Raw genomic sequence first — 23,252 nt, forward strand, 5'->3', positions numbered from 1 at the left:
GAAAAGCAACACCGCTGCATCTGCAAAACAGAGACAGTTAGCGTGGGAAAACATAGCTGCTCAAGTTAATGCCTAAGTTTGCATTTAAATCATTGTTATAAAATATTGGCTGAAATAACTATTTAAATAGCGTACGGTGTGAAATAAAAAATGGTGATATTTAGGTGTACTTTTGAAGTGTTTTTCCTGGTGTAAATGCATGAAATGCTGCATAGTGTACAGAACCAATCTGGGGAAAAATGCCTTTAACGTCGGTAATGTTTAGAGGACTTTCGTGTTAACCTTCCCCTCTTGCAAACGTTGGTCAGTTTAATATTAATACATGCAATTGTGTTTTTAAAAGTGAACTTTTGTCTACTGTTGAACCTTTCGCTGCGCGAAGGCTTCTCCTTTCTTTTCTCTCGTCTTTCCGACCGTGGTCATAAGCGCAGGGGAGATTTCCTTCAGGGCCGAAGGGAATTCTCCTTCGGGGTTCACTTCCCGTTGGAAACCCTCAACCTCCAGAGTGGATAAAGAATGACTCCAAAGCAGTTATTCTGAGAATGACACCTTCTCTTTATTTAACTAAGTGCTCCGTCCTCCGAACACACAATATATACCACGCAACCCCTCCCCCCCCCCCCATCTGCACCTGCACTCGCCCCTCCCCTTGTCTCTCGTGGATCGCACCCCGCTCAGCACACACACGCTGCAACACTACCCTTGTATTGATCAAGTGGTATAGGTTTATACGGGATTAAGAAAGTAAGCAGTGCTAGCAAATTGTGTTTCCATAAAATAATTGTTACATTAATCTAATTCAATGTCCCTGATTTCATTTTCACGTAGATGCAATCCTGCAGGAATTAAAATAACATGGCAGCAGTTAAAAGTGAAAAAGAAATCGATTCTTCTCAAAATCCTCGTACGAGGTAAATATAATTCTCTATGAATTAATGCAGCCTCCTCGTCTATTGGGTCCTCCAAAAAAGGACAAGCCATTCTTGTCACTTAGACCGTCTCTGTGTGACGGACATTTGGGCAATGAAGGTTAAAGCGAATAAACACCGCTTCGTCTTTAAAAAGGGGAGGGGACCAGCAGAAACTTCGAGTTTGGAGAATAAAACCTGCTCCCGACCAGGTTAGGTTCACAGCCTAAGTAACCATGGATACGGACTCCGAGTAGAAGTTACCTCTCTTTCAGAAACGGGTTTGACTTACTCGGCTTTCTCTGGTTTAACAAACCTCCCATTCTGAAACGGAAAACCCAGGGTTTCCCTGATTTCAGGGTTAACGCACTCAGAGTTTACACTTAACCTCCTTTCTGAAACAGGCCCCTGGTCCTGGACTTCAGGAGGTCCTCACCACCACAGTCACCGGTGAACATCCAGGGTTCAGACATTGAGGTCGTGGACACATTTAAATATCTGGGTGTTCACCTGAACAACAGACTGGACTGGTCCAACAACACGGATGCTCTGTACAGGAAGATCCAGGAATCCAGGTTTGAGCGGTCCAGGTCCAGCGGTTTGTGAACAGGACCCGGTTTTAGGTAATCGTAATGCGAAAAATGCAGCGGAATATTCCTTTACTGCCCTCGCGAAGCAGAAGCTGTGAATCGCAAGCCAACTTCAGCATCGTCTGACCGCACGGATTTAAAAACATATGATCGAGCAGGCCCTTAAATATAATCTTAACTGTAATAAAAGCACATTATGAAGAAAGTTTCCTGCAGCTTCGCGCTGAGTGAGTGTTTTTGGTCCAAGTACCAGCAAACGTTTACCACGGTGAAATCTGCCATCTGCTGATGGGGCTCCAGCTGTCATCAAACAGCAAATGCAGCGCGAAGCTGCAAATAAATTTGTAAATATGTGGGAATTACATCAGTCTTTATTTTTGTTCTGGACACCACTGGAAACACAAATTCATATGATGGTTTCTCAGATCGCCGCAGCATTTCCGCCTTCAGCGATCATGATCGGGAGCTTCGCGCTCCGCTATGCGAAGGCAGCTGGCGGTCCGCAGAACAAAGCTTGTCCGCGGTGCGTCCGAATGAGGACCGCAGAAGGCGGACATGCTGCTATGTAGTCCTGAGAAGCTGTGGAAACTCATCAGAAGTTCACAACCAACTCAAAGCCGTCTTCTCTGCCGCTAACACAGTCTGCTCCTGGTGTGTCAGACACACGGAGAAAGCAGTGACGTCATCGCCCCGCCTCCCCTCTTCTAATGCTCACGGTTAATGAATTTTGCTACAGATTTTGCAGGCTGGATGTGAAAATGCAAATGCAATCCCCTCTTTGCATTTTCATTTTAATTATGACACAGAATAAGCGGTTTTAAGTAGAAAAGGAAAAAGCATTTTCAAGTATTGCTTTTTCATTTTCATTTTGAAAATTAAAAAAGCATTTCTATTAATCCATCTTAATTGTCAAATTAGACATTTCTAAATGAATTATGCTACACATTTACCAGAGAACATTTTGAAAATGAAATGTCAAATACTATTTTCATTATCATTTTAATTAAGAGACAGAATAAGCAGTGTTGAGGAAGGAAATCCAAAAGCATTTTGGTGGATTGCTTTTTCATTTTATTTTGAGTCAAAAAATGCAGCTTCATTTTGAAAATGAAAAAGCATTTCTGGTTTTGACTTTTCTTTTTATTTATGCTACACAATCACTTCCATACTCCCGAGCCTCACCCGGAGTTTTCGCTCCGTCTGTGATCGCGCAACACTCAAATTCTGCAATTTTAACATCAGAAACTGTGGAAAACGTGCTGATTTGACTGAAAGTGTATATTTAACACAGATCAGTGGAAAATTATATTTACTTAATTTAACTTTTTCTATTTTATCACGATCATGACAGGTGAGGCTCTGCCTCACTTGCCTCACCTGACAGCACGTCACTGGTGAAAGTGATGATCCAAACACCAATGATTTATGAAGAAAATCTTGAAACTTATCAGGGGAGCCTAAACTTTCTCACACCACTGTAGTTATCCAAACAGAGGTGATAAAATGAAGAAAAGACAAGGAGAAAGCTAATCATCTGTGGCCACAGAAGAACAAACAGGAAAAGTAGAACAGAATCAAAGGAACTGAAAATGAAGATGAAGAAAGTCACGAATGAGTAAAGGAGAGGAAAGACAAATTAAGGTGCAGAAAATGGTCTTTTTTTAATGCCACTTCACAGTGAACTGTTTTGTTCCATCATTTGTGTATTTCTGGTTACCTTTTTTAATAAAACCTGACAAATAAAAAAAATATTAAGGACAAAAGACCCTCATTTACTCCTACTAGAAAGTAAGTGTATAACAACTTAGCACGGTTAATAAAAAAAATGTTTTCCAATTAAAAATATTGTATAGGAAAATAGATGTATTCATCATTCAAGTTTTAAATGCTTATCAAAAAATTTGGATTCTTGATATTGATGCAGTCTAAAAGTGGATTGTTATTGTACCCGGTAAGGATTAAAAAAGAAAGATAAGTAAACAGCTTCTAAATATTAGTCTGAACTTTATCGCTAAAGATAAAGACAAACTTATGTTTTCAAAAACTGTCTTGTAATCTGAGTCTATGAAGGTCACAAATACAATTGTAGGAGGAACAGGAAGCTTTGCTGGAATTTCATATCAGGAACAACAGAGTTCTTAGGAATTGTTTGACAGATAACAATGTCTGCAATGCTCTCGTTAACACCACCATTAACCCTTGTGCTATCTTAGATGACCCCACCCTTACTTTGACGTGTTCTCCCTACCAAAGGTGGATAAAGGTGGAAAGATTTCATGTAATCCATGGACAACAGTGAAGATCACAAATCATTGAAGAAAAAAGGTTCAGCGCACTGTCTAGTGGGTCTAGATGACCCACTACTCAACGTTAAAGTGCCTAGGATAGCACAAGGGTAACAAAGGGCTCCTGACCCTAATTATGCTGATGGCCTCGGTGGCCAAAGAAGGTAAACATTTGGTCGTACTCGTTTGGTGTGAAAGATTTCAGCTCTCACTCGACCAAAACAAGTAAATGTGTGATGTTAGCGTTCAAACTGTAGTAAAAACAGCAGCAGGAGGCTGTTCAGGAACACTTTTTCTGCTGAGTGCAGCTTTCAGAACCTCAGAAAAACCCTCCTCCTGTCAGGGAAATCTGCACAACAACTGCAAGTTTATCCAAAAACACAAGATTTTTCACACCAATCAAAGTTGTGTTGATAAAGCGTCCATCTTGCTAAATCCCTTTGGAGGTCACATGGTTGCTGGAGCCTATACTGGCATACTGGTTAGGCAAAGGTGTGGTTACTCCTGATGGCTGCAGACTCACCCAGGGGGAACTAGGACACACCAGTTAACTTATGAAGTGTTTTTTGGTCTTTTTGAGGAAACCAGTGTCAAGAGAAAACCATGCAGCAAGAGGGATTAGAAACACTGCTGTTGAAATCTGAGGTTAAGTGTGCTAACCACTGCACCAACAGTTACACAATTACTTCCAGTGAGCACATTCAGAACGCCTGTCTGTTACCTTTGATTGTTTTATAGTTTTATTGTCACTTTTTCTTTTATTGAATTTGTTGTTTGGTGTTTTTATATTTTATTGTATTTCACATACTTGAGCAGCACTTTGTTTTTTTATGAGTGATTAAGAGATAAAGCTGATTGCTTGATTTGATTGGTTGATTTAATTGAATGATAAATATCAAACTCACAACAACCTGTGTGTGTTTTTGTCCTTAATTGTTATCAAGAAAACTATGGGACAAATCAAGTTGATCTTCTGGTCTTTTATCCAAACATCATCCGGGACTAAATCAAACCAGTTTTCCAAAGTCAGTCTGTTTACCTACAGTATATGCAGGGGCGGACTTAACATCGGGCAAAGGTAGGCGATTGCCTTGGGCCCCTTGGGGGACTTTAAGCCAAAGACTTAAAATGTGTCTAAACTAATTTCCATTCTGATTATTATTTAACTATGTCATAAGAAAGGCTGCATATTTCAAAGTTTGTCATCCTCCCCCATCTCTCTGGATCAATGGACCATTCTGCCGTCAGCAAGTTAATAGAGTAGACAGAGACTCTGAAGAGACTCTGAACAGTTATCCAAGCAGAGGTAAAAAATCGAATGAAAAGGCAAGGAGAAAGCTAATAATCTGTGGCCACAGAAGGAAAAACAGGAAAAATAGAACAGAATCAAAGGAACTCTATGAGAAAGGGGACAGAAAAGGAGAGGAAATACAAATTGAGGAGCAGAAAAACTTAATTCTGAGAACATTTGGAATCTTGATATTGATGCAGTCTAAAATTGGATTGTTACTCTACCCGGTAAGGATTTAAATACAAAAGATAAGTACAACAGCTGCAGAGGGCCTCATGTTTTGTTTGCCTGCTTGGGGCCTACATGAGCCTAAACCAGGGGTCTGTAACCTGAGGCTCAGGAACCTTTAAACCAGGGGTCTCAAACTCGCGACCCGCGAGGTTCTCCTCACTAAAACAGTTTTCTCTCTTTCTGTCGGGTGATTCTGTGCAAAACATCCGTGCGGGAGTCTCTCCTTTGTGCTCAAAGCGGCGTCCTGGTTGAAGCCTGCTGACATGCGGGTCCCGCACCAGTGCATCGACACAATTAGCTAAGGGTGTTATCTGTTTGTTTTTGACAAGGGGGAGGGTCATAACAACTCCCTCTATGGCGATGTGGAATTTTACTTTTCTTTTCTAAAGAGTTTTGCTCTTTTTTTTTCGTGAACCCGTGCATAGATGGCGATCGAGGTTTCATCACGACCAAAACAGGATTTTGTGATTCTCTGCATTCGCTCTAGCGACACGTTTGGCTCAGATTCCTTCATGTTTTCACCTTGTTTGGTTTCAATTTCAACATCTGCAGGAAGGGTTTTTTCCCCAAAACAGTCTAAAATGAATCACAAACAGATTTTTGTCAGCTCCTCCTCCTGCACTGAGTCAGCAAAGCTTTGTGTGTTTATTCCTCTGCTGATCAAAAGGCTTCTGATTGTTGCACCAAAAACACATCAATCCTAGATAAGTGTGAAGGAAATTGTTTTATTATTATCATTGTTTGAATGTATGTTTAAATGTAAACTCAGATTGACCTTTTTAGAAAAAAGTTGTGTGTTTGTTCATCTGTTTCTCATCCCCAGCTAGGATGAGAGGGTTTTACGACACACTGTCCTTAGCTGATAAGGAATACTGTTTGAACTTAGAATCCACCCAAATGGGTCATTATACGACACCCCCTAATGAACTTTTCTCTTTGTCTGGAAATTGTCACCTCCTACTTGAATTCTTAATAAAAGGAGCACGGAGAGAACCAGTCCTTTGAGAAGAGAAGCGTGGTGGACGTTTTCTACCACACTTGCTTTCCTCCCTCGTGCATCAGAAACTTGATTCTTGTTGTGGTCTGTTGTTTCTAATTGTGTTTTTCTTTAATGTCTAGATGCATTTATCTGACAATAAGAAATGGTTTTAACATGTTTAAAAGCAAAGACTGATGCAGTCAGAGCGCAGATTCTTTCCACTAACCCATGAGCCAAGCAGCACCTGCACCTTTTGGAGATTCTGAATCAGTTCTGACGACCAATAGAGGTCATATAGGTCCAAATAAAGAGACACAAAGAGAACCAACATGTTTGTTTTTCCTGTATATTCCTTTTTTAAATTTTATTTGATCACTTCTTTTGTTTTTGTTCTTATTTATAGCAGCACCTTGCTTGTCTAGTGTTTGCAAAGCGGCGCAGCACAGTCAGACGGCTCATTTATCTGCTGATTATTTACTATTGTGCATCACATTTAGTTAAAAAAAAAGGCAGGGCCTTTAATAAAAACATGGCCTGAATCTCCTTGTGTGGCAGCTGTTTGAAAAAACTGAACAAATGCTTGTGCGAGGAATTCCACAGAAGACCTGTTAATCCGATGCCTGCTCTTCTTTGGAAGTGCTGTAACTTGTTTGACTTCCTCCTTGGAGCTGTTCTTAAAAAGCGCAGCAGCACCTCAGCCGGTCACATTTTCCAGCTTTCAGCACAGCAGCAACTTCACTTTGAAGCAGCCAAGCAGTCCGACCTGTAAGTGTCCCTAACATCTTTTATTTGAATTTTTACTGTCAGATTCTTTAATCTTACTTATTTTCTCCTTTGCAGTGCTTTTGTACTGAAAGGGTCTTCCTGTCGTTGCGACCTGGCACCATGTTTCCAAACGAGGATCTGGAGTGCATCGTCTGCTGCTGCGAATACTCCCGCAGCAACCGCGTCCCGCGGCTCCTCCACTGCAACCACGCGTTCTGCACACCTTGCCTGGAAAAAATATCCATCCTGGAGGGGCCGCTCTGCACCGTCACCTGCCCCTTGTGCCGCTGGATCACCTGCACCAGCGCCAGGCTGACGCTGCCCGGCTCCCTGTGGGTCAACACTGAGATCTGGGACCAGCTGCCCAACCAGCCTGAGGACAGTGACGAGGACTCTACCCAGAAAGACACAGAGATGAAGGACAGTCCGTCCACAAAGTAGGTTCTGGTTTGACAACTGTTTTTAATCTTCAGTGTTTTGGTTAAACCTCAAATGTCTAAAATAAATGGATTTGTGCTTCTGTTCAGTTCCCAGTCAAGGCAGTCTGGTTTGAAGGGAAAATTTGAAAACCTGCGGCGAGTCTTCAAAGGCGGCGTGAAGCAGCAACAAAGACACAACTGCTGAGCGCGCCGCCGCAGCTGGAACCACCTGAAGGACTATCATCAAAACCTTATGGATAATCACGCCGGCGAAGGCAGGCGTGCTGAACAGCTACCGGAGACGACTTGTTTTCTGGAGATCTTCAGACAAGGAGGACATGTTGGTACACATGACCGGCGCACACCCACATATGTTCGGCCATAAAAAGTTTTACAGTCTAGAACTTCACTGTTCTGGACTGTCTGTGACTGCATTTTTCTACGTAATCCAATAATTTATTGTAAATATTGTCTGATAATTTATATAGACGCTGCTTGTTCCTTTGTGAATCGTGTTGTCAGATGTGATCTAAGGTCTAATCCAAAACAAGAGGAACTGGAGGATCTCACTTTATTGATCAAAGAATCCGCTTTATTTTCTGCTGGATGGTCTTTATGTACATTTTTAAGTTAAATAACAAACATCTGTGAAGGAAGTGGGACATGAAGAAATATTTCTGACATGCTCAAACGTATTACCGATTCAAATGGTCTCATACTGGATTATCTAAACACTTATGTGACTAATTCTGAACAGAAAACAAATTCAGATTATTTACAATAAATTCTGTTTTTATTTAAACTGATGTTCCTACAAATTCAAATTTAAAAAGTCAACATTGTTAGCATGTTTAATGTTTGACAAACAGGAATGAGGCTGACATATTAAATGTTTGTAGTCCTTTAATGGAATCACTAAGTTTACTATGACCTTCGTAAATCTTCTCATGTCAGGAATTTGAACTGTAAACAACTCTAAAAAGATTCCTTTGAAAGACTTTTTACTAGATGAAGAAAACGTGTTACCTCCTTTCCAGTCGCATAGAAGCCTTTTTAAGGAAACTGGAAGTTAGTCACATGAGTTTAATGATGATTAATGAAAGGAAAGGATAGAATTTACAAGAAAATATATGCCGGCCTAACTGGTTTTGTTGAGTTGTGTGCTAAAGTATCAATAAGAAACCAAGTTCCTGCTCTGGTTTGTATGCGTACGCTGTCACTGTCTTGTAATCTGAGTCTATGAAGGTCACAAATACAATTGTAGGAGGAACAGGAAACTTCACATCAGGAGCATTGGACAGAGTTTTTAGGAATTGTTGGAAGTACGAGCCGTGAATCTGGACATCCTGGACCAGCAGGAGCAGAGCTGATGGGACAGATAACAATGTCTGCAATGCTTAACACCACCATTAAAAAGGGATCCTGACCCTAATGATTCTGATGGCTTTGGTGGCCAAAGAAGGTAAACATGTGGTCGTTTGGTGTGAAAGCTGTGAAAAGATTGTCCTGATTTCAGCTCTCAGTCGAATCAAATCTGTAAATAAAAACAAGTAAATGTGTGATGTTAGCGTTCAAAACTGTAGTAAAAACAGCAGCAGGAGGCTGTTCAGCAAGTGTTTTCTTCTGAGTGGAGCTTTCCGAACCTCAGAAAAACCCTCCTGTCAGGGAAATCTGCACAACTGCAAGTTTATCCAATAACATTTTCCACACCAATCAAAGTTGTGTTGATAAAGGCACAGGGTAGGTTACAGGTATGTTACACCTGTACATGCACATGACATCTAAAGACATTTTTTGATTGGTTGATTTAAAAACTGTTGGACAAATGAAGTTGATCTTCCAGTTTTTTATGCAAACATCATCCGGGACTGAATCAAACCAGTTTTCCAAAGTCAGTCTGTTAACCTACAGAATATGCAGGGGCGGACTTAACATCAGGCAAAGGTAGGTGATTGCCTTGGGCCCCTTGGGTGAATTTAGGCAGAAGACTTAAAATATTTCTAAACTAATTTCCATTCCAGTTCTTATTTAACTGTCATAAGAAAGGCAGCATATGTGAACGTGTTTCATGCCCCCCATCCATCTGCAGCAATGACTATTCCGCCAACATTGGTTGTTCGGACCATCAATTTCAGTTATATCATATCAGATGAACACAGTGATATTTGAGAAGTGAAATGAAGTTTATTGGATTTAAAGAAACTGCAATAATTACTTAAACAAAAATAGGCAGGTGCGTAAATTTGGGCACCCCTGTTTTATTGATTTGACTACCTTTAGCAATAATAACTGGAACACAAAATTTGTATTACAAGCTCATTGACCTACTTACACATGTGAAACCAAGCATGAGAAGTAAGGTGGCCAAGAGCAAGTTTTTCTCCTCTGAAGAATGTCAACATGGGAACCTCAAAACAGCTGTCAGATGACCTGAAAAAGATTGTTCATCATGGTTTAGGTGAAGGATAAAAAAAGCTTGCCAAGAGATTTCAGCTGTCAATTTCCACTGTGAGAAATATAGTGAGAAAATGGAAGACCACAGGCACAGTTCAAGCATAGGCCTGGAGTGGCCGGCCCAGAAAACTCTCAGGCAGAGGCGAAGGATGGTGAGAACAATCCATCTCAATCTTGTCAAAGTTCGCAGGGATTCCAGTCAGTATCAGCAGATTCTTACAAGCAATGTTCAAGAATCAGTAGCTGTGTTTACATGGACAGAAGTAATCAGAATGAACCCCCGATCGGAAGAAAAATGTGTCATGTAAACACGCCGTTCGGAATACTCTGCCCCAAGCAGACTCATTCGGATCAAAATTTCTTACCGATCGAGATCGGTGGTTCATTCCGATCGTGTGACACTACTGCTCTGGTTTAACGTCATGCATAGAAGAGGTTTGCTCCAGAGAAGTGTGACCGTATGCCCTCTTACACTTGCACCCCAAATGGAGACTGGATTTGATAGTTCAAAGTATACAATTAAAAACTTGACAAGTTCCATAATAGAAGGTTAAAATAAACTCGGACAGTTGGACCGCACTCCAACACAGCATGAGGGCGGCTGCCTCCAGGATCTTCTCAGCCCCACTGCACCGGTAACCAAGCAACGATGCCAAGGGAAATCTCCAAACCAAACCCTCACCAGGAGTACTGCTCAGGGCCCCAATACACACAAAAACAAACCACAACCCAAACAGTGATTAAAAGAAAAAAAATACAAAACAAGGAGGTGCACCTGAGCAGGACACCACTAATTTATGGGCCAAAAACAGGAGGGTCCCCCTTACACAATACTACGTATGGCACCCAACAGCTACCATAAGGATAACGGGAGGAGGCAGCCACCTCCAGCCAGGTCAAACCACCAAGATACTAAAATGAGCACAAACAGTTTAAAAATGGATAAAAGCAAGGGTTTCAAGTAAGGGTTAATGGCCAACGAAGTATGCGTTATTACTTTTTAAACGCACGTCGTGGAAGCCTGAACCGTCCGACGTGCGTTAAAAAGTAATAACGCACACTTCGAAGGCCATTAACCCGCTTATACCATGGTCACTTACAAAAGCAATACATATTAACCAATTTTTAAGTCCTCAATTCTTGTTTTTTTTGTCCGATTTGGATTGCTTTTCTCACAAAAGGCGGACTATGTGTTGCGTAACATAGTCCACGTTGCGCAGCACCACCGCTTCAATCAAGATTTGGCGAGAGATATCTATAAATATATCTATGTTGAATAAAGAATCAGTTCAGAGAGAAAGTTCACGTCTTACCGCTTGTTTGTCCAGATGATGAAGCAAAAGGTTGTTTTAAAGAAGCCGGCGCAGTGATACAAAACATTTAAGCTAGGTGACCGGAACTTATTTTTTCATGGTGCGGTTATCATGGCTTAATCCACACCCAGCAGCCAATCAGAATTGAGTATTCAACCGGACCATGGTATAAGCTTGATTAAAACATTAAAAACAATGACTAAAAACACTAAGCAAAAACAGCAGTGGCAACTCTGCTGGAAAAAGACAAATAAGTTAGTTCTCCCTGGGACAAACACATGTTTACAAACCCTTATGTTACCTCTCATGTCCCCGGGTCAGAACTCATGCCAACACCTGTTAATATAAATACAATTAAAAATGTTGCAAGCTTAAAAACTTAAGTAAAAAAGGGTCCACATGTCAAGATCACTCAACAAGGCCAAACCAGGAAACCAGCGTCTAACTGGAACTCCCACAGCTGCTATTTAACAGCCTCATTGTCCAATCACAGCTCAACAGATAGGTGCTGGCCATGAATGTTAACCTATGGCAAACCATGAGGGACAAACTACCACCCACAGGCCTGTCTGTCACAGAAGGCTTTGGAGCTCAAACAGGACCGATCGGCTGCTCTGCGGATGCCCGGTGCGAAGCGCGGACGCCTCGGCGCTCTGCCCTCACCCCGCGGGCTCCTTATGGCAAGCCTTTTTAACATTTAAAAGCTAGACTGGATGTGTGTTGCAGATATCTTTATTTGAGTTTTGCCTAGTCAAAAAGAACGTTTCAGATATCCGCAACTACATTCTTCCTATCCGTAATCGTAATTTCAGATATCCTCAAAGATATTATTCCTAGGACAAATGACATCACTTTCACCATTCATTTGTATGGGGTTTACAATTAAAGATATCTACAATTCAGTTGCAGATATCCACTTCATGAATTACGGATATCTGTAACTGAATTGTAGATATCTGTAATTCCAGTTTCAGATATCTACAATTCCATTCTTACTAGTCAAAACTCAAGTTAAAGATATCTTGAATTCAAGTCAATTCAAGATATCTACATGTTCCTTTTCAGATACCTTAAATTAAGTTTTGACTAGGCGAAATGACGTTGTAGATATCTGTGACTGGAATTATGACTAGTCAAAATGACGTAGTAGATATCTCCAACTGGAGTTAGGGATAGTCATAATTTAATTGTAGATATCTTTAATTAAGTTACAGATATCTTGAAATGAAATTTGAATAGAGATATCTGAAACTTGAGATACCTGTAATGTTCATTCAGGATAGTCAAAATGTAATTAAAGATATCTTGAATTAGAGTTTTGACTAGGCGAAATGACGTTGCAGATATCTGTATGCAAATTAGGTCCGCATCGCACTTTAGGGGAGGAGCAGAGCGTGTTGTTCTAATCATTCAAATCGCACCTGCTAACTTGTAATTACCACTGATTAGCACCATGTCGGAGCAGTACGACGGGGTTTTTTAGGGCCAGTTTACAAAAAAATGTTTTGTTTTCTTTTATTACGACTTTTATCTCGTAAATTTAGGAGATAAAAGTGTTGTGGAGTGTCAGTGTGTGTGTGTGCTGAGATGGGGGTGAGCACGGAGCGGAGGTGTGTGCGTTGATACAGTGTGTTCGGAGGACGGAGCACCGAAATAAAAAGGTGTCCCCCTCCCAGAATAACTGTTTTGGAGTCGTTCTTAATCCGCACTGGAGGCTGAGGGTTCCGATCAGGGGTGAACCCCGAAGGAGAATCGCCGTCGGCGGAGGAAATCTCCCCTGCGCTTCTGACCGCAGTCGGAAAGAGAGAAAAGAAAAGAGAAAAACACCAAAGTTTTCCGTTTATCGGAGCCTAGCTTGAAGATGAAATGTGTGGAGCCTTTGGTGAAGCTTTATTTCCGGATAGCTTTAAAACAAAGTGATTCTGAATCTTTTGGCGACTCAAAATCAGATTATTGTCAGTGGAGCCGGCTTTCCGGGGTTCGGTGTCGGTAAAGCGGACTTTCATATGTAAAATGAGGAGCTCAGAGACACATTTGGGTGCAGAGGACCGCTGCTGCCTTTATTTTCCTTTTCATTCACCTAACCTGCAGTTCATCAGTCACCTAATGTCATGAACCTGTCATCTGAACACCAATGCGGAAGTAAACAGTGTTAGATACACCTCTCCTGCAGATGAAGCGTCCCGATCCAACATAAAACAATAAAGAGGAATGAAAATAGTCTGTTATATTAGCATTACAACGTTGAAAATGCCAAAAAAAGTGCTCATCCTCGGACGGAAGCGTCACAGAAACGTAGAAATCTGGGGCCTCATTTATAAACGTTGCGTACGCACAAAAGAAGGCGTACGCCACTCTCTACGCAATAGTTGAGATTTATAAAAAGCAAACTTGACGGGAAAATGTGCGGTCCTTCACGCAAGCTCTGACCCAGGCGTACGCACAAAAACGGGTTAATTGAGAAACGGCGACACCGTCGGCAGATGGAAGAAACACGTGAAAGTCAAAATGACAATACTGCCTCTCATAAATAACATGAAGACTTCACAAAGCAAGTCTCAAAATTGACAGCCTACACGAACACCCATTTGATCGATCAGCAGTGAAACAAACAAAACAATCAAACGAAAATTACAACAGAAATTCAAATGAACACATATTTGCAGAAAGAAAAGTGAAATATGTTCTGCAATATTGGCATGTTGTGCAATTCATCCTCATAAATAATATAGTTAACAGAACGAAATAATGTACAAAACTGATATTCTCGTCAATGTGTCCGTCTGGCGGAGCAGATAGGTGCGGACGGACGGACGGACGGACAGATGTATTAATTGTCCACTGGGGAAATTTGTCTTCATATTAAAACATTTCTTCATAAGCTATGGAATTATGGTATTCATGCATATGCCTTTAGTTAGTTTTATTTTTGAAAAAAAAAATTGTATGGCGTATGTCTCAAACATTCAGAAAGCAACAAGAAATTACATTTGCGCTGAACAATTTCCCATTTCCACGTTGATTATTACCGACGTCTGTAGCTTGTCAGATGTAATTAAATGGATGGAAATAAAATGCCCCATCACAATGCGTAATGACGCACAATGGCTGATCTTACGCTCTTAGAAGATGTGGCAAATGGAAGAATTCGGAGTGAACGCATCTTTAGACAGCAACAAGACTTGCTGGCAAACGAGGACGAGTGGCTTATGAGCCGGTTCTGACTTCCTCCAGCCGTCCTGTTGGACCTCTGCGGGCTTTTGGGCCCGGCGTTACAGAGGAGCACTCGGAGGAACCACGCGTGTCACCCGGTGCATCTGGCGCTCCGGTCCCCCCGGCGCATGCAGCCTCACAACCTCGGATGGTTTTGAAGTTACAGCATTTATGGCGTCTGCCACCGTTTGCCGCTCACGTGCCTTTTTGGCATTAGTAATGCCCACACTGTGCCCTCCAAACAACACTTTTCTCCTCTTTTCCACCTCGCCAACAATAACTTCTACTTCACATTGAGTGAAGTTACGTTTTTTTCATTTCCTCTCTGTGATTGCCATGGTTTCGCAATCAATGAATATTCATTTGTGGGCGTTTCACGGACTATTTATGGACAAATATGGGCGTGTCACGAAGCCGCAAAAAGCTGCGCTGTATTTAGAATCGGTTGTGATTTATTAAGGGAAAGATGCGTAGGATGTGCGTGCGCACGGTTTTATAAATCCGAATATTTCTTTGCGTACGCACGTCCTATGTTTCATCCGTACGCCACTTCTGACGCAAATCCTACGCAAAGTTTTATAAATGAGGCCCCTGGTCTTGAACGGAGGAAGAAAGGATTCAGGTGGACAGCTCCAGGGACACCGACGGCTTCATTGGGGTGCTGGGATCCTGCAAACCACCCAACAATGAATAAAACATGAATAAATCATAAATCAAACTAACAAGCTTCCAAACATTTAGAACGTTATCAATAAACATTCAGCTCACCTCTTCAACAAAGTTTAGTCGGACTGCTGCTGCTGTGTGGCGTTCACCTGCTGCTCAGCATGCTCACTTCCACTTACGAGTTTTTCCTCATAAATTTACGACTTAAAATCTTGTAATTTTACTTTTTGGGTGGCCCTTAATCTCCGTCGTAGAGCAGCCAGCGGGTGAAGCGATTTTTAATTGTCTTTTTAATCCTGCAGCCCGTGCAAGACAGAAGGAGCTAGTGATGATGACGTATGAGATATCTTTAACTATCATTCTGCCTAGGCAAAACTGAATTACAGATATCTGCAATTGTCATTTAAGATGTGTGACGAGTTGAATGTCGTTTTCAATGACGTCATTGCAGATATCTATAATTCAGTTTTGCCTAGTCAAAACTGAATTATAGATATCTCTATCGGTCGTTTCGACTAGTCACAATTACGTTACAGATATCTTGAATTACAATTCCGACTATCCAAAATGTAATTACGACTAGTCAGAAATACGTCGTTGATATCTACAATGTTAATTCCGGATAGTCAAACTTAGCCCTTTAATGTTAAAATGGCCTGCCATAGGCTCCTCGCTTTTCCCCTCTCTTACACCCCTTGCGAGGGGGGTGCCGGGAGGAGCGCTTCAGTGACGTGCGGTGAGGTTAATGGCTGGTGAGGCACTGTCTCCTCTGGAGTTAGATTTACAATAGCAAGAACTGAATATTTCACCATTCATCCAACAGCAGCTAACAGCTTATAAAATACACACAAGAACATATTTGTCCTACATAGAATTTTTCTTGTATAGACATGGATAGAACACAAATCTTGTGTGTAAATCATTCAGACATACTGTAAACAAATTAAAGTATTCAGATGTGTTCAGCAGACATTTGACCCTCAGTAACTATTTCTGGTATTTTTCCAACTTCAAATTTTGGTTCTTTAATCATTTATCAAATGTTGTCTGTAAAAATGATCATAAAAACAAAAAAAATATTTTACTTACATTTTTATCCACTTACTCCCATGTTATTTGTAAAAAAAAAAAAAAAAAAAAAAAAAACATTGAAAAACGTGTTTGGCCTTACTTTTTGAGCCCATGTGTTGATCCTTCTCCAAAAAAATCTCTATGATCTGCTGGAAAAGTCTTCTTTATTTTATCTTTATTCTTTATTTTATGAGACAGACGTTCTCAGTCTTTTTCTACGGCAGCAGGTAGCTACAAAGCAGCTGTCAGCTCACGTCTGCCCCCTGCTGGTGAGGCATGCCTTTTTCTGTGGGTGTACAGCAGCGTTTTGAGCTCCCGTCTCTGTTAACATTGAGCACTACCGTCAGACATGTATGGAGTCCTATACTGTTCATAACTAAATAAATAAATATTTAATTAAATGAATAAATATGGCCTCATGCAAAAACACAATCAACCAATAAATCTCTCATAAATATAAAAAAATTGTAAAAAAACTTGCACACTGATTTTAAATAAGCCATTATATTATTAAATATATTTCATTTTGCTTTAAAAACCTGTTCATTACTTTAAAACAGCATTTTAAAATATTCATTTTTAATCATGTGGAATATTATTATAATTCTGTCTTTTTTCAGAAGCTCGTATTACAAAATCAATATTTTCCAAAGTAGCTTTGTTTTTATTTCATGTTGCTGTTTTTCACAATGACTTTTTTATTTCATGAAGAGCTTTTTCAGGAGAATGAGTCCATCTGTCAATCAGTGAAAGTGGGCGGGATCTAAACGCTCATTGGCTCATCCATGGAAATCGACTCTTATTCCTCGATACCCGCTCAGCAGTGTGCCAGTCAGAGAGGTGACATATTTCAGCAATATCCGTGCGGCTTTGCTGACATTAGAGATCAAATAGAGACAAACAGTCTGTCTGCTGCAGAAGATGCAAACATGGTCGACTCTGTTTTTGTAGTTTGAGGGTTTGTGTGGAAACGACAGAGGAGCTCCGGTCGTCCACATCTCGAAGTCCCCCGTTGAAACACTCCTCATTATTAAATTACGTGTAAATCAGAGCGCCCAGGCAGTGCGAGAGTGAGTGTGTGAGTGCAAGTTAAGGGTCTGTTGCCCTGTCACCTGGAAAAGTAATAGTAAAAAAAGGTTTCCTCCAAAGTTTTTTTTTTTTTTTTTTTAATTGAAAAAGACAATTGAGGTTAACAGTTTGAGACAATTGTATACAATTATGCAGAGTATGGAAACATCGAAAAAAATACTGGACATGTACAAACAACAAATGCAGAATAAAACAATAGAATTTTTTTTTCCAATGATACAGAAAAATAAAATAAATACAAGACATTAAAATAAAATAAAAATAAAAAATAAATTAAAAGTAAATTAAAAAAAAAAGGGGGGGGGTTTACATAGACATTGTAATGATTCTTAGTTTAGGGGGCTATCAAAAAGCTGCAATTTACATATGATACTTTGAAGTTCCATAGCAAGTTTGTTTTCCATGAAATTTACAGATGAAAAAAAAGAGCACAGTTCTTTGTGAAACTTAGAAAAAAAAGGTTTGATTTTAAGGAAACGACATTTATGTATATAGAATTTACCCAAAATAATTACATCATTCAGAATAAGTTCTGTGCTTTTGTTTTCTAAAATAAACCCAAAAATGATATCCTTAATAGAAAAGTCTGCTAAAAGTGGAATCTTGGGGAAAAGCCAATAATGTAAACTATTCCAAAAGACATCAGAATAAAAACATTCAGGTTTCCTCCAAAGTACAGAGCCTGATTCTTGGAGTAAGCCCTGGCTGCAGAATTGCTCAATCAATCATGGATCTCCGCTGCGTTTTCCGACCAGGTTCAGAAACGTCATCGCAGGAAAGGTTCAACATATTCCCGGGAGGGAAAAATAAAATCAGAGGACCTGATTATAATCATTGTCTCATTGAAAATAGAAAAATATCATAAGGTTCAGGAGGCCTGAGCAGGCTTGTTCCGCTTTGCGCAGCTGCCTGGTCTGACTCTAACTTCCCTAACTTAGACCACTACTAGATGTTAATGAGAAGATGATAACCACTGAACCGACCACAAAATCACCTGAATTATGCACACTCCCCCAAAGCCACTTTTATCCGCAAATTTAGAACAAAAACTGCCCAATTTCGTGTAACACTGCGGATGTGTTGAGGTGCATACTCCCCCTAGTGTTGAGGAGTGTGCATTGCGCCGTCACGTTTGGTGAAGCATCTTCGATCAATGTAGTTAGGGTGCTGCTGCTCATGTCTGAGTAAAGGAGTAGCCAATCACAAAAGTGTCTCCACCTTGTTTAGTTTGATTGACAGACAGACACAGTCTCCTGAAAAAGCTCTTCATGAAATAAATAAGCTATTGTGAAAAACAGCAACATGAAATAAAAACAAAGCTACTTTGGAAAATATTGATTTTGAAATACGAGCTTCTGAAAAAAGACAGAATTATAATAATGAACCACATGAATAAAATGAATATTTTAAAATGCTGTTTTAAAGTAATGAACAGGTTTTTAAAGCAAAATGAAATATATTGAATAATATAATGGCTAATTTAAAATCGGTGTGCAGGTTTTTCACAATTACATGATCTTTTTATATATTTATAAGAGATTTATTGGTTGATTGTGTATTTGCATGAAGTCATATTTATTTATTTAATTAAATATTTATTTATTTAATTACGAACAGTATAGGACTCCATATAAATAAAAAGAAAAGTCAAAACCAGAAATGCTTTTTCATTTTCAAAATGAAGCTGCATTTTTTGACTCAAAATTAAAATGAAAAAGCAATCGACCAAAATGCTTTTTCATTTCATTTCTCAACACTGCTTATTCTGTCACTTAATTAAAATGATAATGAAAATAGTATTTTACATTTCATTTTCAAAATGTTCTCTGGTAAAACGAGCAGGAGTACAGGGGGGTCATCTCTGACTTTGTTTTTCTGGTGTGAAAACAACCACCTGCTGCTAAACACCAGCAAGACAAAGGAGCTGGGGCCTGTTTCAGAAAGGAGGTTCGACCAACTCTGAGGTTGAACTTGAACTCTGAGTTGGTCAATCGGGAGATTAACAACTCTGAGTTTTCTGTTTCAGTGAAGCTGATCCGAGTTAGATCAATCAACTCTGAGTGGACTGATTCGGAGGTGAGCGTGAGCACCGCGACTATAAGAAGCCATTATCAATGGAGCGCAGATATCACGAGTCACCATGGCAACCGTGGAAAAAAAGAGGTCTGCGTATTTTTCGCCAGCTGAACTTGACGTGCTGCTGCAGAGTTACAGTGAATATGAGCACATATAGACCTTTTTCGCAAAAACCGGAAATACGTCATCAACGTGTAAAACCAGTTCCGGTTTGTGCTTTGTTGGCGGAGAAATGGCAGCTAGACTAGTGTTTTCGACGAGCCTGAGTTGTCTTCCGAAGTTCACCAGCGCCGATGTGGTGAAGAGTGTGGAGATGCATTCGTCCACTAAAGGGAGCAAATTGGACAAGGGGTATAAATTGTTCCATGAAGAGTTTATCCACAATTACCAAGGTAAGCTTTAGCTAGCTTAGCCATAGCATAGCCGCATCATCACCGGTATAAATCTGTACATCAACTTTTAATCTTAGGTGTTGTGAATTTGTAATATAAGGTATAACACATGGCAGTGAATATTTTGTGTGTGTTTAAGTGCGAATGCATGAGATTAACATAACAACCAGTAATTTGGTGAAGCTGTACCATGTTAATATGAAATGTTACTGACATTATTGTAAAATTGTGTATTTTTCTATGTGAGATAACACGTAATGTTTTGTTGTAGTATCAAATATACTCCAGGGACAGGTGGTAGTGAGAGGTAGATGCTTCAGGTCAATGAGAAAGAGTGAGGAGCCTCACAAACTGGAGGTTTGACTATAAAAGACAGTATGCCGGTTGGCAAAAGTTGCCCGTTCTGGCGTGTTTGTTCTTGTTCTTGCTGCGGTTGCGGCACTTTCTTCACTTACTATTATTTTACTGAAATTAGGGTGACCAGATGTACTCTTTTCCTGGACATGTCCGCTTTTTTGATACTTATATAATAAAATAACATTGAACATAGATGAAATGTGAACACATTTGCTTTATGCATGCAGCTCTGCACACCAATTACTCTCGATGAAATATCTTACAAACTCACTTTACTCCTCTTTTTTACACACTCAAATCTGGTCACCCTACGGAAAGTTATAGTTTCATGTTATAATGAACATTGACATAGCAACATAAGAATAACTTAATTGTAACCTATTTAATTTATTGTGTCTAGATATCACTGAATGCAGAAAGTGCCAACCTGAAGGCTTTCTCCTGCAGTTGTGCGGCTGGTAAAGGATTCTGCAATCACCTAGTTGCCATCCTGTACCTGACCGCACATTATTCACAGCTGGGTCTGCAGGCAGTTCCACCCCCCCTGGCCTGCACGAGTGGCTTGCAAAGATGGCACAGACCAAGAACACAGGTAGGTTTGTGATCAAATTGTCATTATGATTCAAGAACTGATGTGTATCCATAACAACTGTAAATTATTATAAAAACACCCCCAGTAGTGACTACAGACTAATTGCTTTTTGCCTTTTACTTATAAGGGAATCCATCCTGAACCTGTTAGTGAGCTGGTGGTGCAAAAGCCCAAAACCGTTGGTCGGGAAGGTCTGAGGTCCACACTGTACAAGGCATATACAGGTGAATAATTTAACTTTTTGTTGCTTTGTGAGAGCAAGTTAAGTTTTTTTTAATGTAATGACTAACCAACTTGTGGTTACTGCAGGTATAATGAATAAAATTTAGTTGTAGTTATGCACTCATCTCTTTTCTTTTGTGTGACCAATAATCTTGTGTTTGTCTTGTGTAGGACCACTGCCAGATCCAGATATGATGGCATCTGGAAGCAAATTAAGCCAGGTGCAGCCCCAATCTCTCATGGCTGTTGTATTGGATGGGGTTTCTGAAATGGAGCTGTCGCCATCCATATTTGGGTCTGTCCCTCGTGGATCCCCCATGTCCTATCACTGTCCACCCAAGAAGTCGAGTGACCTCCTCCTACACCACATGGCTCCAGAATTTCCCTCCCTTCCTGTGATGCAGCACACTTTTCCCAGGTTGCATTTCGTCCCGACCTTGCATCAGTTAATGCATCTCCAGTCTCTAGAAGTGTCACCACAGCTGTCCTGCGAGATAGCAAAAGAAACTCAGCAGCAATCCAAATGTCCTGCGTGGACACAGCTACGGCGACCAAGGCTGACCGCTAGTCTATTTTGGGATGCTTGTTGTAGTCGGGCGTGTCGTGCAGAGCTGGAGTCTGCAGCTATTCGGATGATCAGAGGCTCCACAAAGCAAACAGCTGCAATGAAGCGTGGTCTCCTAGTGGAGTCTGAAGTGCTGGCAAACTATGCTGCACTTTTGAGAGTTAACGTTTTACCAGCAGGATTTTTCATTCACCCTGACGCACCACATCTCGGGGCCAGTCCAGACGGTCGTGTGTATGACCCTTCAGAGTCGCCTCCTTTTGGCTTGGTTGAGGTGAAGAGCAGCACAAAAAATGATCCATCACAGGTTGCTCACCTCAAGGTGCAGGAAGGCCACGCCAGTCTGAGGCGTTCACATAAGTACTATTGGCAGGTTCAGGGCCAGCTGGCAATCACAGGACTGACATGGTGTGATTTTGTTACAGATACCCTATCAACGATAACTGTGGAAAGAATTTGGCGTGATGACTCATTCATAGCAGAAATGAAAGAGAAATTGGATTTATATTATTATGGCACATACATGAATGCATACCTTGAATTACAATAATCTTGTATTTAACAATCAGTTCAGCCTTCTGTCTTACTGTTGATGATCTGTAATGTTATTTTTATTGTAAATGTTTGTTATTTAGCTTTTATTAATCAGTTGATGTCATAGCAAAAAATTAAATGAGGCACAATTTTGAACAAAATTGTTTTATTTGTTCAATTTTTTTGTGAAGTCAAAGTCACATTTCAACATAAAAAATATTAAGATAACAATTTAATTAGATTTTTAAGAACATGTGGGAACACTAAATTATTTACATACTATTTACACATTATACATAATTTACATATCAAACATTCAATCTTCAAAACAAAAAGGTCCTTGATAATTTGCCAAAACACAGCAGTTTAGCCAGATCTGATTCACGCTGCCAATCAGTGTGAGCGGCACGGGAGAGTCCCAGATGTGAAAGGATTTTATTCTACCGATCACTCTTTCCACTATAATCCTGAGGCGGGCAATGGCTTGTGTTTGTTCCGTTTCCTCCTTGCTGAATTGAGCGGAACGCTTGAAAGGTGGAATGACGAGCTTACATCCAATGTCAGTAAGGAGGTCTTGAATGAGGAACCCTTTGTCTGCCATGACATCATCTCCTGGCTCCAGCAAGGGAAGGACTCCACTGATCCTGGTGATCTCCTTATCTGAGATGCACCCAGTGTACAGGGGTGAGATGAATGTCACCAAACCATTGGGAGCAACTCCAATTAGCCCTTTCAATGTCGTCCTGTTTTTGTAAGATGAAAATGTTTCTGACTGTAAAGTCAGGGATGAGGCTGTCTCCAGGGCAATTTCTGTGCAGTCTAGTATCACTCTAACATTGGGACAGTACCTCTGGAATTTAAAGGGCATAATTGACTTAACCTTTTCCCTGCTTATCCAGATGGGAAGTGAGCTGAGCATCATAAAGAGATAATTGGCCCAGGTGATGGTAACCCTGCTAACCCTGGCAACGCTCACATTAAACATGTCAGCAATGAGCTGCTCCTTCATGCCAACAGCAACCCGCATAGAGTACATCAAGAACTCATCTATTAATGGCATGATGCGTGGTGGGCTGGGCTCTTCGCAGCATTCCTCACCCGCCCTCTGTGCTTTGGTCCAGTACACCAGTCTATGTGCAGATGGTGCAATCGACTCCCAAAAAATAGTAAAAACACTCTCGGATGGAAATTTGGTGTAGAAACGTATTTGGTCGTCTGATGCACAGTACCGGCTGAAGAG

The 23,252-nt window shown here is 40.5% G+C and overlaps 2 protein-coding genes and 1 long non-coding RNA gene across 3 annotated transcripts; 2 read left to right on the forward strand and 1 right to left on the reverse strand.

Moving 5' to 3' along the window:
- The first annotated feature begins 6,815 nt into the window (after positions 1-6,815).
- Positions 6,816-9,027, forward strand: LOC111947468 (uncharacterized). The gene is made up of 3 exons (XM_023955244.2): positions 6,816-7,049; positions 7,125-7,486; positions 7,577-9,027. Exons 2-3 carry the CDS (start codon positions 7,170-7,172, stop codon positions 7,671-7,673), a joined length of 414 nt encoding a protein of 137 aa, XP_023811012.1. The 5' UTR covers positions 6,816-7,049; positions 7,125-7,169; the 3' UTR covers positions 7,674-9,027.
- On the reverse strand, positions 8,358-10,635 carry LOC144992351 (uncharacterized). Its single transcript, XR_013656232.1, has 2 exons — positions 9,801-10,635; positions 8,358-9,002 (listed from the first exon to the last, which is right to left on the reverse strand). It is a non-coding gene; the product is annotated as an uncharacterized LOC144992351 (long non-coding RNA).
- Positions 10,636-19,324: 8,689 nt separating this feature from the next.
- On the forward strand, positions 19,325-22,173 carry LOC144992349 (uncharacterized). Its single transcript, XM_078948122.1, has 4 exons — positions 19,325-20,099; positions 20,500-20,691; positions 20,819-20,915; positions 21,085-22,173. The coding sequence occupies exons 1-4, from the start codon at positions 20,067-20,069 to the stop codon at positions 22,026-22,028; spliced, it is 1,266 nt and encodes a 421-aa protein (XP_078804248.1). The 5' UTR covers positions 19,325-20,066; the 3' UTR covers positions 22,029-22,173.
- The last annotated feature ends 1,079 nt before the right edge of the window (positions 22,174-23,252 follow it).

The sequence above is a fragment of the Oryzias latipes genome, chromosome 5 (assembly GCF_053564925.1).
Source record: "Oryzias latipes strain Hd-rR chromosome 5, Olatipes_Hd-rR_3.1".
In the NCBI taxonomy this organism is placed as follows: Eukaryota; Metazoa; Chordata; class Actinopteri; order Beloniformes; family Adrianichthyidae; genus Oryzias; species Oryzias latipes.

What these genes read in the sequence shown, in the direction of transcription:
- LOC144992349 (XM_078948122.1), top strand. Translation starts at nt 20,067, where the DNA reads ATGAGAAAGAGTGAGGAGCCTCACAAACTGGAG. An exon ending in AGGAGCCTCACAAACTGGAG is followed by an intron (nt 20,100 to 20,499) that starts GTTTGACTATAA and finishes TATTGTGTCTAG; the next exon opens with ATATCACTGAATGCAGAAAG. An exon ending in ACTGTACAAGGCATATACAG is followed by an intron (nt 20,916 to 21,084) that starts GTGAATAATTTA and finishes TGTCTTGTGTAG; the next exon opens with GACCACTGCCAGATCCAGAT.
- LOC111947468 (XM_023955244.2), top strand. Translation starts at nt 7,170, where the DNA reads ATGTTTCCAAACGAGGATCTGGAGTGCATCGTCTGCTGCTGCGAATAC. An exon ending in AAGGACAGTCCGTCCACAAA is followed by an intron (nt 7,487 to 7,576) that starts GTAGGTTCTGGT and finishes GCTTCTGTTCAG; the next exon opens with TTCCCAGTCAAGGCAGTCTG.